Here is an 18,991-nt window from a genome sequence, read left to right as displayed (position 1 = left end):
TTAAACAAACGGAGACCGGAAGTTCCGCTTATACAGGTAATCGCATCACCGCACGTGCATCCGATGAAATATATATATATATATATATATACAGTACTGTGCAAAAGTCACCACCACCAGACTTGTTGTTTTAGAAGTTTTAAAGCAACACTATGTTGTTTTTTTACCTTTAAATAATGTCTCTAAAATTATTTCAGTGATAGAACAACTTTTAACTGGACAAATTGTACTGCTGCTGCAACCTAAGCAGCCTCCTAGCTGCTACAAGCACACTCTGAAAGTGGCGGTGGAGGGTAGGAAACACAGCCCCGCCTCTCCCCCTGCCTGCAGAAGAGTGTCTTTAATGTCAATCAATATGTATTTTTCAATCTATTTTATTAAGATACAAACAGAAAATACAGGAAATATGTACAAAAAAATACATTTTAAGGACTAAATGTCTTCTTTAGGCATCGTCTGTGTTTAGTGTTATCTCTCTTGGCACTAAACACATCTTAAGCGTTTTAAAGCAGAATGAACTAAAAAGATTCTTTAAAATGAGAAATATGAATTTAAATGTATATACACATTTCCTGTATTTTCTGGATGTATTCTATTAAAGAGTGCAAAAACAACAAATCTAATTCTGGCATGGTGGCCTAAGACTTTTGCACAGTACTGTATGTATGTATGTATGTATGTGTATATATATGGGTTATCATAGGAAGCCCTACTATAGATAAGTGGTTTCTGCAGTACATAATTCAGATGAGATTCATTAAATCAGTACAGGGTTATAATAAAACAGAAAAAACAGAAAGGAAAGAACAACAGTTCAATTTTATTTATATAGCCCTTTTCACAATTTTCACAAAAACACAGCAAAAAGGTGCAACATTTCTTTAATATACTGTAAATATTAACAGGGTTAATATTTTTGGAATATCATTGAATTTTATAAGGTCTTTTCCAGACAATTGAAAGTCAGGGATTTTTGTTTTATTGCTTTAAATTTTAGTTTCCATTTACCAAAATGTATTCTACTTGTTATAACTTGTGACGTAAGTACCATTTCCAGGTCCAAGTCTCAGCTAACTACAATTTAAACAGCTGTTAATTGGCACGGTTTATTCATTTCACGCATTATTAGCTACATTTTTATAAAATCACTTTTGTCAGTGAAAGTCAGGGAATTTGACATTTGACTTAGAGTGGGAACTCTGTATTAAATACTTTCAAATTATGCCGTTTAAGATGAATTTTTATTATCTGCATGTAAAGACTTTCAGCTATCCCATCTTAAGCTGCAAGCACACTAATAGCTATTAAGTGACTATGATGCTGGCGAGTCTCTTCGACTGCAGTATCTGTATCAGGCGGCAGATCTTATTTGCAATCACCTTGTCACATTGCTGCACATCTTCAAAGTTAGACCCTGCTCAAATTTGACTGGTTTGACATTTAGTGTCTGGCCAAACCCACGATTGAGTTGTCCGAGGTTGTCCAGGAACCCTTTTTAACTTTAGTGTCTGTTTCATTGCATTAGATGCAAATCATGTTTACCTGCGTTTGAAGAACAATCTCATACAAACTAAATTAACTAAACTTTGATGTCAGACACACTGGGCTCCACACAACTTAAGAATTTATAAAGGTTTTATTGCATTTGTTTGTGTTTTATCACTTCTATAATCATATTGGTTTCTCCACCTGTTGTTTCGTGCATGTGCCCAGTGCGTTGCGTATGCCCTCTAGTGTTTCTGTTTACCTGAGACCTGCAGCACCTGCTTGAACCCACCTGAGTCTTGCTCCTTTAGCTGTGTCATTGTATCTGTCAGGAAAGGGGCGGAACAATCTCTGATTACAAGACGCACGACCAGAATTCTCCGCTTTTGTTCCCTCCTCACCCTTGCTATTTAAGGCAATGTCACAACCCAGCTTTCGACTCTCTCCCGGTCCCAGTTTCCCAAGCCTACGTGTGCGTGGATGTGTGTGTTCGAGTTCTCATAACTCGTGGCAGAATCAGACAGGTGCGAGTGTGCGTGTTTTTGAAAGGGGTGGTGCGGGGGAAAGGGCTGAATCATGTTTGCGGGTGGGTATGCGGGGGGGACCGTTGGCCGGAGAAAATCCACTCTCCCCTCCGAAAACCTGCAGATCCCCAAACCTGTGGGGGCAAGCGGCGTGCGGAAAAGCAGTAGTAGCAGCAGCGGTGGCAAGATGCTGTCCATGTCCTACAGCGAGAGTATACGCAGCGGCATTAGTCGCTATCACTCGGATCAGGGTCTGAATCAGCCCCCGAGACAAACGGACCACGCTGAACTCCAGCGACTCCGAGAGCAAAGGGTCGCTGCCCAGGTCAAGAACATGGAAGACTTCCTCAAGATGAACGGCCTGGCGCTGGAGGAATGTGTGTCCTACCAGACTGGAATGAAGTACAGGTAAGAAAAATACTTGAAAGGGGGTAGGACGTGAAACACTCTTGGTTGCGTGGACTGGGGTCTTTAGGACAGTGTTATGGCAGATGTTCTAGTTTAGGACAGTGTTGTTCAACATCTGTGTTTAGTGGACTACATGTAGTCTTGGTTTTCTGGTTTCTTGTTGGTTCAGTTGCTTAAATGTCAATGTCGTTTTAAAGCTTTATGATCTTTATTGTTGAAACTCAAGCAACAGGTTGAATCTGGTGAAACTATAATGCTAAAAAACTGTAAAGCTCAACATCCATAATCACTTGAAACATTCAACAGCTCAGAGCTCTGCACCACTGCGGTTACTGCAGTCTGTTTGCTCCTCTTCATGCAAGCAGCTCTGGGTTTATTTTCATCATCTAGGTCGGCAGCATATTTGCCCAACAATGAAGGAAGGGCCCATCAATCTCTCAGTCAGCAGAGCAAAGCTTCATCATCTCAGCATGTGACAAGATTTTCTTTAATATCAGGGATTCTCAGTATCTTTGCTCCAGGTTAGGTAATTTATTTGGAAATGCGTCAGCTCCCTGTTGTGGGAAAAAAACACAAGTTTTGAGTTTTAAAATTGTAAAAAAGTAAAAAAAATTGTTATTGGTTCACATCATGGTGCAAGCAAAAAAAGTTCAGAATTTTGTACTAATGAAAACATTTATCTTTTTTTGTTATTACTCCATGGATGTTGTTGGCATTGTGAGAGATTTGAGAAATTTGCTGGTCTTTGGCTGTCTGGTGTTGTGTATCAACACAGCAGTCGGTCAGCGTGTCTATTCTGCTTTGCTGTAACGCTCACTCAGCCGACCGTTAAGATCTGATCTGGTGTCAGTTCTGGGAGTGAGAGTCATGTTACAAGGCAAGTGGTTGTTATTTCATTACGTCCTAACAATGGATCGTAGAAAACTTACTCATGATGAAAATTAGTGCCATTGAGAGAGATCTTAAGTATCTGTCTTCGTCTCCATAGCCAATGAGTTTACTTGGCTTTATATTTTGTTAGCTAAAACATCGTGGCTGTGTTAAATGACACGTTTTGTTTATTAATATTGTGACCATGGTGTGATTGAAAACTTTTTACATTTTCTTTATAAAGTGTCTCCCCCACTTTGAAAGCTGTTTTACCTGAAGTTAAAATGATTGTTTTGGATGACCTGTTGACCTGTCACTAATTTAGCGGTGTATCTTTGCACACTGTTAACCCAGATATTGTTTGGGACATATACTTAAAAAAATCTTAGTTTATTTAACGTTTAAGCATGTAAAAATCATTTAACTAAAACATTCAAGGGAAATTAACTTAAAATGATCAGTACTTGTTGTAAGGAATACCCATAATTCTTTGTGCTTGAATATTTTGATTATTTATGCCTTTTCACAGATTTAGAAATGATAAGATCCTTAAATATTTGTTTAACATTTGTATAATAAAATTTAAATTTTGACGTATAGTCAGTCATAGATTTTGTGTTTTTAACACAATTTATAACACTAAAAGTAATATAATTAATTAATTAATTAAAAATAGAAAATCTTTGAACTCGTTTAATAACTAAGATGTTGGACAGAACAATAAATATTTCAATTTAAATCAACTTAAAATTTTAAGTTAAATGTACTCAATTACTTGAATTTTTAAAGTAAGTTCAACTTGTCCGGGTTTACATTGCATCTCCTCAATTAAATTTAAACACAACCTTAAGCCTACCCCTAACATTAACAATGACCTTAACCCTAAAATCTGATCGTCTCTCAGGAACAAGGACGTTGACACTTGAACATCTGTTACTCAGCAAAGCTTGGATCACCACGTATCTTCATCTCGCATCCGGGTCAGGCAGAAACATGCATTTCCGATCACCCTCATCATTAATTCAGAGATGAAGGTATAGATAGACGCTGAAGCTGTGAAAGAGAATGCCTCTCATGCCATACTATGTGTCTCCTTAGGACAGACAATATGGTGCTTGCGTAATACTAGCACTCACTAACATGGGCAGATCTCTTATCAGTGTGCTAAAGACTGGGCTTTGATTGCAATGCACTTTTTGACAGCAGACATTGCAAAAGTTGCATAGTATTCCCTTAGGGCCATTCCACTTTTTTTTGAAAATATACTCATTTTCCAGCTCCCATAGAGTTAAACATTTGATTTTTACTGTTTTGGAATCCATTCAGCTGATCTCCGGGTCTGGCGGTACTACTTTTAGCATAGCTTAACACAATCCATTGAATCTGATTAGACCATTAGCATTGTGCTAAAAAATAACCAAAGAGTTTCGATATTTTTCCTTTTTAAAGCTTGACTCTTCTGTAGTTCAACTGATCCTGCACCTACACAACACGCTCCAAAAATCCATAGGAAGTAGTTTGTCATTCAAGTACTTTTTTGAGTTGTATTATCATTTCAGACGCAGTTCTCCAAATCTTGCATGCAGTACTATACAGCATGGACAAACTCAGCCACAGCCTTTGGCTTAAAGGGACACTTCACTTTTTTGAAAATAGGCTCATTTTTCAGATCCCCTAGAGTTAAAGATTTGATTTTTACAGTTTTGGAATCCATTCAGCTGATCTCTGGGCCTGGTGCTAGCCCTTTTAGCATAGCTTAGCACAATCCATTGAATCTGATTAGACCATTAGCATCAAGCTAAAAAATGACCAGAGAGTTTCGGTATTTTTCCTATTTAGAGCTTGACTCTTCTGTAGTTACATCGTGTACTAAGACCGACGGAAAATTAAAAGTTGCGATTTTCTAGGCAGATATGGCTAGGAACTATACTCTCATTCTGGTGTAATAATTAAGGACTTTGCTGCCGTAACATGGCTGCAGTAGGCGCAATAATATTACGCAGCAGCCGAAAATAGTCCCCTTATAGTAACTTTCAATGACAGCGGACTATTTTAGGGCAGTGCGTAATATCACTACGCCTGCTGCAGCCATGTTACAGCAGCAAAGTCTTTCATAGCCATATCTGCCTAGAAAGTCACAACTTTTAATTTTCCGTCGGCCTTAGTACACAATGTAACTACAGAAGAAGTTTTAAATAGGAAAAATATCGAAACTCTTTGTTATTTTTTAGCTTGATGCTAATGGTCTAATCAGATTCAATGGATTGTGCTAAGCTATGCTAAAAGTGCTAGCACCAGACCCAGAGATCAGCTGAATGGATTCCAAAACTGTAAAAATCAAATGTTTAACTCTAGGGGATCTGAAAAATGAGCCTATTTTCAAAAAAGTGAAGTGTCCCTTTAAACCAAAGGCTGTGGCTGAGTTTGTCCATCCTGTATAGTACTGCATGCAAGATTTGGAGAACTGCGTCTGAAATGATAATACAACTCAAAAAAGTACTTGAATGACAAACTACTTCCTATGGATTTTTGGAGCGTGTTGTGTAGGTGCAGGATCAGTTGTTGTGTTGAAGTTTGAGGTGTAGAACTTAAGTTTGTTTGTGAAGGTGATACGTAGATCACCTTGACATGCAGTCGTCAGAGCAGCACTCACTTAAATTAAGTTTGACCCACAAAAGCGATTTACTTACACCTTCCAAGTATCTCACCGTTACTGCTAAAAGCCACTGTAAATGTCGTGCTGTAGCTTTGTCTCATTTATCTCATTTTAGCTTTATGTGTAGCTGTATCTCATTTATAGACCTGCATAGTACCACGATCAAAAAATGTCCCTCTACCAGCTACTATTTTTAATTTACTGCAATTAATTAATTTATATATTTTGTATTACCATTTTATTTGCATAAAAAGTTTGCATTGTTGTTTTCCTTCTGTGTAAGCAGCACTACTGTATAGGCTCGTATAACATTAAAGGAATAGTCTACTTATTTTCAATATTAAAAATGTTATTACCTTAACTAAGAATTGTTAATACATCCCTCTATCATCTGTGTGCGTGCACGTAAGCGCTGGAGCGCGCTGCGACACTTCGATAGCATTTAGCTTAGCCCCATTCATTCAATGGTACCATTTAGAGATAAAGTTAGAAGTGACCAAACACATCAACGTTTTTCCTATTTAAGACGAGTAGTTATACGAGCAAGTTTGGTGGTACAAAATAAAACATAGCGCTTTTCTAAGCGGATTTAAAAGAGGAACTATATTTTATGGCGTAATAGCACTTTTGGGAGTACTTCGACTCGGCGCAGTAACACCCTCCCTCTCCCATTATGAGAGTGAGAAGGGGAGCGGACTTTTCAGGCGAGTCGAAGTACTCCCAAAAGTGCTATTACGCCATAAAATATAGTTCCTCTTTTAAATCTGCTTAGAAAAGCGCTAGGTTTTATTTTGTACCACCAAACTTGCTCGTATAACTACTCGTCTTAAATAGGAAAAACGTTGATGTGTTTGGTCACTTCTAACTTTATCTCTGATTGGTACCATTGAATGAATGGTTAAGGTAATTAGTTAAGGTAATAACATATTTTAATATTGAAAATGAGTAGACTATTCCTTTAATGTTACGAAATAATTCAACAGGATGACAGAATACAAGACACATTGGCCAAGCAGATCTGGCACAGCATCCCATTTAATCCTAAAACCTACACAAAACCTAATTCAAATCTCGATTAAATTACAAAATAAAACCATTCCTATTTATGTGTTGGTATCTTAGGATTTTAGAGTTGGAAGGATTAAGAATTTTTTTATATAATAGTATAAAGTTATTAAACATTGTTATTGGCTTTTTTGGTTTCCCAGTAATTTACTCTACCATTTTCTCTGAAGTGACCCTCTTAAGTCACTCTCAAACTGGTATGACGGGATAAGCATTCATTAGAAAGTTGTAATTACCAAATATAAACACTAGGTGGAGATCCAGTTTTGTGAAGAGTAAAGACATGCACTTTCTCCATCAGACTGAGATTAACTTTCTGCCATCTATCATGTCAGCACATTGATGGGTGTCGTGTGACATTAGTCTGTCTGACGTCCGTCAAGGAGGCCAGGTCAGATTTCTTAGTGTGAGGAATTATACAAGCAAATGGCTGAATATTGATTTTAAAGTCACCTTTAAAGTGAAATGCACTGTAAGTCACCTTTTAATGTCAATGATGCTTATAGTTTACTGGAATTAAATAAATACGTTTTGATAGTGTTGTCTTGCATGTTCTTCCTTAGCCAGCAGGTGGCAGTATATGCACAGAAGTGCTACTCAGAATTACAAGGGCCGTGTATCAATCAGCTCCCAAGGTCGTGAATCAGTATATTGTGTACATGGGTTCGGACACTGGTAAGCTCACTTCACATTGGGACACTATTCATTTATTTTCCTGTGACATGACTACTTAAGGGCTTTGTAATAAATCACAGCTATTATTCATTAACAACCGGAAAACCAACATCTCTTTGACTTAATTTTTGAACATAAATTATAAAAAATGTCATTATTCTCTTACATATCTGTGCATAAATTTGAAGAAATATAAAATTTAAATATTAAATAGATCGTGGCTCTTCATGTCTAGCAATGTGTAAACTAAAACAAATGTTTGGTTGCGTTTCATAAAGTTTATTGAGTTGGCTCTCCTGATTTCAATTGAGGAGCTTTAGAAAAGGTCACATGATTTCTGGTATGGAAACATACTGTAGGGACCATCGAAGCTCACTGGTTTTTACGTTGCATTGTGGGAATTTTTGTGCACTGGAAGGATTTTGTAATTGAGACAGCCCTGATGTTTCTGATCAGTGCCCTGATTACTAAATATAAGGGAGCTGATTGAGACACACCCAAGGTTGACGACAACTGCAAAAAAAACATTGTTTAATCCCCATTACTGTCATCTACCCTTGACGGTCATAAACCATTTAAGATGGTGTATGTATGTGTAGAGTTTTATATAATTGTGCGACCGACTGTATAGTTGCTCTGTGGATATCAGGGGAAAATGCTTTGCAGGCTATAATTGTTGTGAGTGCACTTTGTATCGATCCAAATGCACACACATTTTTTAATTGGGACATCTGAGTAATTAATGGATCTATATTAGCTGATTCAACAGAAAAGAGTGGTTTATGCTTTGTCTGTATTTCTCTTTGTTATTTTCTGCGTCTTACAGGTTGTACAGATAGAAATCATTTTGTGGACACTCTTAGAGTCTTACTGAACACCTCTATACTGAATATAATAGATAGCTAAGTTTTTGCTGTCTAGAGGATATGTGCAATGTTGCTGTGGTCATATGAGCTGATATAATTATGTTTGCTCTTAGAATAGTCATGGCAGTGTTTGTTAAGTGCATTAGTTGTCAGAGGCTTTTAAGGTTAAAAGCTATAGTAATCTTGGTTTCCCATATCTATGAAATGTATATGGTAAAGACTAAATAGTGTTGAGTAATATCTTAAAGTGTTTTTACCACATTTTTTATTCATTTTTTGAGGAGAGCTTTACACAATGCACATCGTTTCAAAGCAATATGAGATAAAATCATCATGTATCTTAGACCAGATTTCTTTCTTCTTTTGTAAACAGAAGCTTGCAAAGGTCGACACTTTGCTTTCTAAATGATAAAATTGCAGTAGTTCCACACAGTTTTTGCTTGCGTCATAACTCCACAAATCATTTTCTCTGTCTGACTCAATAATGGCAGCTTTACATAAGAGGGCTTCCCCAGATATTTTATAACTTTATGAACCTGACATATCCTGACATCTTGCTTTTGAAGGGAAATCTCAGTGGACAGGCTATGAGTTCATCTTAAGAGCACCCAGGAGCCCAGAGATAATCATACTTCACTTTGTCTCTTGTCAACTATATGATTACATTAAAGCACATTAAGATGTAAGATTGAATAACAGTAAGTAAAAATTAATTAAATTATTGAGTCACATAAGTGAAGATTTAAATGTACAGTCTTCGGGCTCTATCATACACCCGGGGCAATGTGTGCCGCAAGTGTCTTTTGCTAGTTTCAACTCGACGCAATTATCATTTTCACGTTTAGCGCCACATTGTTTAAATGGCAAATGCATTTTTGCTCAATTTTGGGCCCATGGGCGTTCTGCTCTGAAAAAAAGGTGTGTTCAGGCGCATTGTTGGCGCATTGCTTTTTTGAGGCAACTAAAATTTAGACTTATGCCATGGACCAACAAAAAACTGGTTTTAAAGTCAGTGGCGCACTATAGTTTTTGTTATTTAATGAGTGTGTTAGTAATATGCGCCTATAAACGGGGCGACAATGGACGTTTGCTTATCACATGGATGCGCAGCTGCACATAAAAGTTGTTATACTATGAAAAATCAAAGGATTAAAAAGTAAAAGATTATGATTGAGTCTCTTGGAAATAAATGAGGATCGATTATTAGACGTTTGAATGCGTAAAGAGCAGCTTCACCTGTAGCCTGGTAAGTAATTAAATGTTTTGCTTTAAACAAATGCAAATATTGCATCTATTTTTAAATGTTTTTTATTGTATATGATTGTTGGAGAAAATGTATTTTCTTATTACAAATTATGCATTTCTTATTATATTTGAATGTTTTATGTTATCATTTATGAATGTATAATCATTGGTTTAGATTTATGAATATATATTCATTTGCTTAGAATCATATTAAGTCTGTCTAGCTACTTAGAAGACTGCCAAGGTAAAATAGTGCGTACCATGTTCTTTTGTTATCATATGACCTTTGGTAACTGCATCATCAAGTTACTATCTTGCTTTGGTAAAATTTAATCAATCCTATTTAATCCTATCAAATGTGTGATGTTGTTACAATTGTGAAAATCTGTGAGGTTCGACCTTCGGAATGAAGGGAGTTAACCAGTGATTAAAACCTAAATAAAAACAGGCCCGCAGGAAGACTCAAGTTGAGAGACAGTTGAATGTTTCCTGATGAGACATCTCAATCTGGGTTCTCCCTGCAGTATTACTACCCCATTCGTGGTCTGAGTGCGTCGTATTTTTGTTAAGGTTCATAAGTATTTTAAACCTGACAATGATAACTTTGTACCTGTGGATATGATGAGATGAGAATGGTAATGCTTTTCAAAGCACTCAAGGTGCTGTCCGAGTGCTGATACGTTTCGGCTCTCTACACGTTTGTAAATTCTTCATCTCCTGTTTGTTACAAATAAAGTATTTTTACAGTGCAAACCTTTTCTTGCATATATGTAAATTATTTTTTGAGATAACACTGATCATGTAGGCTGTCCATTCATTTAGAGCAATTAAAAGCCTGCTAATTTTACTTTCATGACTGAAAGAAAACGACTTTTTAAAGGTTTTAATACAAAAAAGAACAGTTTCAATACAAATGAAAACAACGCAATTTTTAATATCAATCTTAAACTGGTGGTCTTCTTCCTCCGCTTAGTTTTTCAGTTTACAAATTCCGCCATCTAAATAGGAAGTCGGCATGGCACCAGCGCACCTGGCGATGAGAGCTGAGACTCTCATTGGTTTATTGCACGTTACGGCCAAAACACACCCATTACTCATTACTAGAATAGGAACAACCATTTTAGACCGTGTGCTTGGCGCACAAACCATTTTCCCGTCGTTAAATTAGCAAAAGTGGCATCAGACTCCCATTTAGAACGTGCGCTTTAAACAATGCGCTTAGATTATTAAAATAGGGCACTACATGTTGTAAATGTTTTCTAGGGCATTGCTGTGCAGATTCTGTATGTTTGTAAAGGCGTTTGGTTTCTGAGAGCCATGTAAAATTATGTTACAGCCCTTTAGATTCACACTTTGGCTCTGGCTAACATACATTTTCTGTAGGAGTTTGCACAGGTGAAAATCTGATTTCTCTTTCCAGATAGTGGTGTGCGATGCTTAGAAGGCATTGTAGTGAATGAAACAAGTCCAGTGATGTAGCGTTTTTTTAATGTTTGACAGTTTTCTGGGGGAATTCGATCTTAACTGTACTTCTGATTTCTCATTTTTCTCATGCGACATGCGTGGTTTAGTGGATTTTATAGATTGAGCACTAATTGTCTCTGTAGCATAACTGACTGCTGCAATCCCTTGGTGCCTTGTTACATAAGTTACAAAAACAATTGATTCATAAAGCGCTAAGTTCTCCGTTTAGACAAAAAATCTTTTGAAATTGTGTCTTCGTGGTGTAGGCAAGTTTTTTTGTGACTCAGAAAGGCTATTAAATTTGTTGCTGACCACCAATTTTTATTCCTTGTCATTTTTCGATATGACTGGTTAGAGTTTAGTTAATGGGGGCAGGAGTCAGACCCTTCTCCTGTCAGGTGATTTAGTGTGTTTTTGTGTCATTGAGTCAAGCCTTCTGGCAAAATTGTGAAATCCTTCCTTTCCAGACAAACACAAAAAAGTGTTGTGACAGTGAGTGGACTCCCGTTGCAATTCTCCAGTCATCACACGCTCTCTGAAAATGTCAGTCTAACCATGTCAGTGGATCTAATAGTGATGGATAGGGTCTGTCAGCGAGCAATTATAGGCCACCTGTGAAAATAACACCTCATTTGTGGATGTTAATACCATGTGAGGAATTTCCCATTTCTTCTATCTTTGTAAATGTTCTTCATACATGCATGCTGAGATTCATATTCTCTGAATGTGACTGTAACTGTAACCGTCTGTTTTACAGTAAAAAGCAGATAATGTGCTGTCAGCACTTTGTGTAAAAGGAAACATTGAGATTGGAGGAGCTTAGTTAGATTTTAAGGATAAGCTGAAGTTGAGCTCTTAAATGAAGCAAGAAGCTGCTGAGATGCTGACATTAGAAAATTGAGTTTGCAATTTTGCACTAGGTCTAAGTGTGTTTCATCCAATTAGAATGCTGAGTCAGTACTGTCCATTTTATAATGTTTGTCTGCATTTTTGGTATGGTCTTTCCACCATAGTGTGGTATAATGTGACGTTTGTTTGCATTTGATTCCAAATTTATTTATATGCTATAAATAATCTTATACTACGGGTCTGTTGAATGCTTGAATCTGATTGGCTGATGAACGTTCTGAGGTGTGCAATTATTTTCTAGGAAACGCACGGCGAACGTAGTTCCAAGCAGCTCTCTTGACCGCATTACAGTTCCATATCACTTCGCATAGTTAAATGTAATAACAGACTAACAAAAACAACATGACAGATGATTTTCAAAGGCAATAACAGAAGGCAATTTCCGAGGCAATTTCAGTCGTGGACGCATCACCACCTTGGCTGTGCAATATTTTTCTAATAATTCAATGGCCCGTCATCAATTATTCCTTACTTTATCCATTTTTTATTAATTCTTTTAATTAAAGGATTTATTGTTTATTACCAAACAGTTATTAAATATAATTTCCTTCCAAGTTCCAGCAAAATAGTTGATGACAATGTGACAATAGCTGCATTTCCATTACCCTTCAAATTACACAAATTTAAATAGCGAATGGAAACACATCAATGTTGCATAAACTTTTTAGCCTGACGTTGTCATACTCAATTCTAGTCAAAATTTGAGTCTGATACCGCTCCATTGGGCTATGATTATGAGGCGTGTCTCAACCGAAAAATGCCTCTGGACTTTAACTTGGTCCTCCATAAGTGCCACCAAAGGAGAAACAACAATGAAAATAGGGTTTTTTTCATGTCCTGTCTTCATAGCGACCATCGGAGCCAGCTGATAAATGAAACGTTTGCCGAATCCCGCAGGAAGGACGGCAAAAAATTTCGGATCAACAAATGCCTTGATCGCATTTCTCTGTTCCTCTTTTAAAATCAATGCTCTGTCGATATCTTTTAGAACAGACTCTATGGCAGAATCCACACGTCTGAATTCTCCAGCGCAGCCATTTCGTTGTAAACAGATTCAACACACACGCTCTTTGGTGACGTGGTTGATTACGTTACTGTTGATAATCTGTCCATCATCGTATAAATCCCGCGCTGGCAATTTGATTGGTTCGACCAGCTTTGGGTCTAGCATAGAAGCTCCGCAACGGAGAAACCCCAGACCGATCTTCCCGCCCTCAAAATGTTGTGGGCGGGGCAAAGATCAGCTGGCACCCAGGCTATAAACTTTTATATTCCAAACCAGTTTTTATGCTCGGGTGAGTTTTTCAGGCAATTTGTATAGGGAACTTTTTTTAACAGGTGACCTGATGTGGATAAAAATCACATGATTATTTTTTAAATATGCAGGGTTCCCAAGGGTCATGGAATTTCTGGAATATCATGGAATTTTTAAAGGTCTATTGTAGGGCTGGGCGATTAATCGAAAAATAACCGAAACCGAAATTCAGAACCTCTAACCGACATTATTTTATCATGTCGGTTATTTCGGTTTTTAATCCTGTTAATACTTTCCCTTTAAAAACAAACTGCTGCGTGTGATGTTGCGTAACTCCGCCCCGTCCTGTCAGTGGCACAGCGAAACATGGAGGAGAACTCAAACACTGTTTAACTGAGCAGCAGGATCATCTAGTGCCCAAAAGAAGCACAGTACTTTTTTATAAGAAGTACTCGCGAATGTGCAGGCACCTGTGACAAAAATACGGAATGCGCGATCGGGTTTTTACCGCACACGCGCTCAGTTTAATCTACCGACGGGTCTCTAAGCAGCCCGGGTAATGTCATTACATCTCACTCACTCAAAACCGCGAAAAGACGCGCCCGCGTGAGTTTAATTAGACACTTCAGAGATGACGGAGAGAGAGAACGGGAGAACTTCTAGTCTACATTAACACCAAAAGCATTACAGATGAGAATAAATGTCTTAGACATCAGTGCCCAGTTAAGAAAAAATGGATTGAATACAAGAAACGTGTAAAGGATACAGTCCAAGTATGTATTCTGCCCTACTCATCTCATTACAATATGCTATCTGGATACAACTTATTATGTATGTATCTGATGTCTATAATTAGTCATGGGGGTTGTATGATTCTTTGGTTCATAACTTCCCATTCTGAAAGTTTCATCAATTGTACATAATGACATGCAACATCTGCATAGAGTTAAGTCTATTTAATATTTTTCAGTAATGCAGTTATTTTGGGAAAAATGTGAATAATTGCATTGCAGGCTGATTTAAGGTGTGCCCTAAACTTTCCAACCTTGTCAGGGAACTATGAGGCAAAAAAATAATCGTTTATTAATCGTAACCGATGTCAAATGTTAGATTAACCGAGGTTTTGATTTTAGGTCAAATCGCCCAGCCCTAGTCTATTGCAGATTTTGAAAGTCAGGGAATGTTATATTTTTTGTCCAATTCATGTAATATCAGGGATTTTGTTTGTCGCTTTAAATTTTAGTTTGCATTTATCAAAATGTAATCCGCTTGTTAAGTTGTGACGTAAGGAATACTGTTTCCGGGTCCTAGCCTCCACTGATTTCAAGTGAGACTTGTTTATTAATTTCAAGCATTTAAGTTAATTTTTTTATAAACACTACATTATCAAGTTCACGCCATCTCACACATAGGTCATGAAGATCAGCTTTTTAGTCAGGAAAAGTCAGGGAATTTGCCATTTGGCTTAAAACCCTGAATATGGTGCGGTATGTTTGGTTGACGGACTAGACAGAAGATCACTGAAAAAAAAATGTTTCAAGAAAAACAATTCTTGGTATTTTTGTCTTGTTTTCAGTAAAAATGTCAAAAAAAAAATTCTTAAATTAAGATGCTTTTTCTTGATGAGCAAAACGACCCAAGAAAATAAGTCTAGTTTTTAGACCAAAAATAACAAATTTAAGTCATTTTGTACATAAAACAAGCAAAAAAATCTGCCAATGGGGTAAGCAAATATTTATTGCATTTTTCTTGAATGTAATGTTTAAGAAAAATGTTCAAGATTTTTCTGCTTACCTCATTGGCAGATTTTTTTGCTTTTTTTTGCACAAATTCACAAAAAAATTATTATTTTTGGTCTAAAAACTAGACTTATTTTCTTGGGTCGTTTTGCTCATCAAGAAAAATTTCTTAATTTAAGAATACTGAAAACAAAACAAAAATAAATAAAAAAATACTAAGAAAATGTTTTCTGCAAAATCATTTTTGCAGTGAGGTGTGTGAATGCGGCGTCACAAGAACCTACAAGCGCATGACATCAAATGTATTCGCAGTATTTTGATGTCATCCACATTTGCCATGGTTTTTGGAATGACTTTTTGCAAGACAACAAGATAACGTTTTAGTCCCATAACATCGGTTAATGGAAACGCCATCATTTCACAATAGTTTTTGTTGACATTTAGAAAATGACGTTCAAGTTTTGTGCAAATCATACATACTGCATACTACAAAGATAGTATGTGTAATATACTATTCTTAATACCCATTATTTGAGATGTCACTGTAATCACCATATGGTATAGCTGTTTTTGACATCTATTAAAACAAATCAATTTCTTAGCATAGGTGACAATTATTCAAACAAAAAATTGTGCTACATCATCAGAGTAATGGATTCATGGTTTTGGTTTCAGGTGTTATCTTGGTTGAATCAGAGTTGTGAAAGTGAATCTGAAGTGACAGTTGTCACGTTACAGTTTCCAGGTCTGACCCGAGCTGCAGTCTTTCCTTTCTGACAGGAGGGTGCGGTAGAGTTTTTCAAGGGAAGTGGGCTGTGTAATTGAAAACCATTTGGTTGAGGAAAGCTTCAGGACCAGTACGCCATGTTTCATGAGTCCTAAGTTCCTAAAGCTGTGTTCATGTCAACATTATATCAACGCTGGGTTAATTATAATATAGGTGGCATAACTATTACTAAAACACTGTTTAAGCTCCACACGTTATATCAGTAATGCATAACCTTTAAAACAGTCCCAGCTCTATTTTGACAATCTTACAATTTGATGAAGTACATTTAATTTACAAATAATGCATACTATTACTTTTTGTCTGCTACGATTGTGTGCATGCATACATGCACGTCTTTCTGTGTGACACACCTCACTCTCTCTCTGTCAGTATACAGTAAATATACATCTCTCTTGGCTTTAATACATTCTGAGTGTATAGCACAGCTGTGTGTGTAGCAGCTGTTAGTTAGGCATGACATTGATTAGATTGATTTGCATAATGGCTTATTTGCATTCGCAGGAGTCATTGTGCGTGTTTGTTAACGTATCGTGATATGTGTGTTACTGCTTGCCAACAAATGGCAAGTCTCCATTTGCAGTTCTCTTTTGAGAATAATATGTGTGCGGGATTTTGGAATACTCCATTTGGGAATATTCAGTGTGACACCGAAGCATGCAATTACTGCAAGTATCAACAAAACGACAAGCAAGTCCTCGGTTTTAAGTTTTCATGATGTTTTGCTCAGCTGTTTCTGTTTGGCTTTAATCAAAAAGCTATTGCTTTTCTGCTATTCAGCGTTCCACAGGAGACTGTATAGCTGCTGATGACAATGAAAAATCTTAAATGTCATTATCTGTTGATGTTTAATGTTGTATTAACCAGGTTCAGGTGGAATCTGCTGACTTTTCCCCACATTTGCTGTGTAGATTTTTTAAGAGAAATGTGTGGAATTTGGTGGATTGGATTTAAATCTATTTAAATGAGTTGGCAAAATTGATTTGTCCCAATACAATTGTGCATCTCTCTTTCATGTGCTTTATTCATATAGATTTTTTTAAATTGTTTTTAGTGATTGTAATGACAATTCTGATCCAAAACAACATTTTTGGATGGCCAATAACCTGCTGTCATGTTCACGCTTTGCTGTATGGCGCTGTGATAATTGCTGCAGCGAAAGGGATATCTAATGCTAACCACTACTAAAGGGAGAAGCCACTTATTTTTGGTTAACATTTTCGGTTAACATTTATTTTCTTTCGGCTGAAAACCGATAATGTAATTTACGACCGAAAATGTTTGTTGGCCGAATAATTGTTTTATTACAGATTCCAAAAGAGAGCATACATGTCAACCCTCCCATTTTTCCCATGATTATCCCGTATTTTACCATTCTATCCCGCTATCATCCTGTTTAAATCATTTAAAATTTAAATAACTATATTGTATGGTGGAAGAGCACAATGTTAAGTCAATGTAAAGACGCGTTGGCGCACGTCTGGAGGTCTCGCGGCGCGGTTGAGGCGTTTGGCGTGACGCAGAAGACGCAATTCTGCCTCATTCGCGCATGTAGTTCAAATGGTGCTTTTTGTGCATTTTGAATTTGAGGCGAATTTGCGGCTGACAGCCGAGTTGAAAAATGTGAACTTTGGCGGAATTTCGCGCCGCGTTAACCAATCAGGCCCGCCCAGAGTCACTCATTCAGCATGAAGGCTTGATATTGTCCGTGAGCAGTAACCCGGACCTATACAACACAAGTTCTTCTTTCTGTAGAGACAGGAATAAAAAGGACCTCGCTTGGAAGAGTGTCAGTGAGGACATTGGGCAACCTGGTAAGTTGTAAATACACGTTTCACTTTTGAGTCACGTGACGTTTATCGACCTGCGTTGTTTATTCTTCCCCTATAGTAAGGTGACTAAATACAAACCGGTAACTCTCTCAGTTATCTTGCAAACAGACAACCACATAGCACTTGCCCTTTCCACAAGAAGCGGATTTTGCCTCTGACGAGTGTCGAATGCTTGCTTTTTCTGTGCGTCTACTTCGCTCTTGACGCGCAAATGCATTCAAACTGTCAAGCGGCAAACTAGGCACGTTAGGCGCAATTTTGACGCCTAAACGCGGTTGGTGTATACGCAGCATAACTACTCATGTAACAGTCTTTAAATAGGAAAAACATGGAAGTGTTTGGTGGCTTCTAAATTCATCCCTGTTTGGATCCTAAAGAATTAATGGGCTAAGCTAAATGCTAACACATTCACGACGTGCTGTACAAAGATTAAGTGCACTCCTTGAATAAAGATAGGTATGTATTAATGTGTCTAAGTTGAGGTAAGAACATAGTAAAATATTGAAAAACTGGGGTTGTCCTTTAATGCAGCCTAGCCAAACATGAGTGTAATCGTCTTCTTGTGGAGTTTGGTGGAAAGATCCTCAGTGCCACGCCGCCACCTATAGAGCGGGAGCGTAAAGCGCACTTCCTGCTTGGCAGTCTCTGCATTTATGCTAATGTTGAAAAAAATATATTTGAATCTCAAAATTTAAAATCGAATGCCAACCCACCGAACAAATGTTCAAATAATCGAAAATTTTATCCCTGCTATAATAGATGAAGGTATTTGTTCAGGGTTTGTTCTAGAGAGTCTGTCCAGAAAGTCTTCCTTGGACATTGTGTAGATAAAACTTCAGTTGCCATAGAGATTACACATCCACCTTCTAAAAATTTTCAAGGACTGTGACCAGTCAGTGTGGGAGGGAGACTTAAAGGTTTTTAAATTGGCAAACTGACACAATAAATCGGTTGTGTCCTGTATTGATGAAACTCTCTGGTTTATGGTAATGGGGACTGCAGTCTTGGATGTCTGTCGCATTGATCTCCCTTTTTCACATTTTACCGAATCATGAACCAATATCAAACGGCCTTATGAATCGATGTGCTTACTGAAGCATGGTGGTTATGAATCGTTTGTTACTTGGCAACTAGAACCCACACACAGGTTAGAATACAAGTACTTAAAGCGAATCGCTTCCCAGATGGCTCTGCTCATCTGTGGAGGGTTG

At 37.4% G+C, this 18,991-nt stretch overlaps 1 protein-coding gene across 8 annotated transcripts in view; it reads left to right on the top strand.

The window, feature by feature from the left end:
- The window catches only part of kcnab2a (potassium voltage-gated channel subfamily A regulatory beta subunit 2a), a 143,487-nt gene that overhangs the window by 51,290 nt on the left and 73,206 nt on the right, over positions 1-18,991 (top strand). Inside the window, exon 1 of one of the 8 annotated variants that reach the window (XR_008638519.2) lies at positions 2,112-2,417. The exons of 6 other annotated variants lie outside the window; for them this stretch is intronic. Coding sequence is in view for 1 of the 2 variants with exons in the window: in XM_055183166.2 (XP_055039141.2) it covers positions 2,197-2,417 (221 nt within the window). In the remaining variant the exon portion in view is untranslated. Of the gene's footprint in view, positions 1-2,111; positions 2,418-18,991 lie in introns of those variants that run through there. One more of the 8 variants, XM_055183166.2, reaches the window with a different exon arrangement.

This window comes from Misgurnus anguillicaudatus, chromosome 14 (genome assembly GCF_027580225.2).
Source record: "Misgurnus anguillicaudatus chromosome 14, ASM2758022v2, whole genome shotgun sequence".
In the NCBI taxonomy this organism is placed as follows: domain Eukaryota; kingdom Metazoa; phylum Chordata; class Actinopteri; order Cypriniformes; family Cobitidae; genus Misgurnus; species Misgurnus anguillicaudatus.
This window is presented reverse-complemented; position numbering and strand designations above follow the sequence as displayed.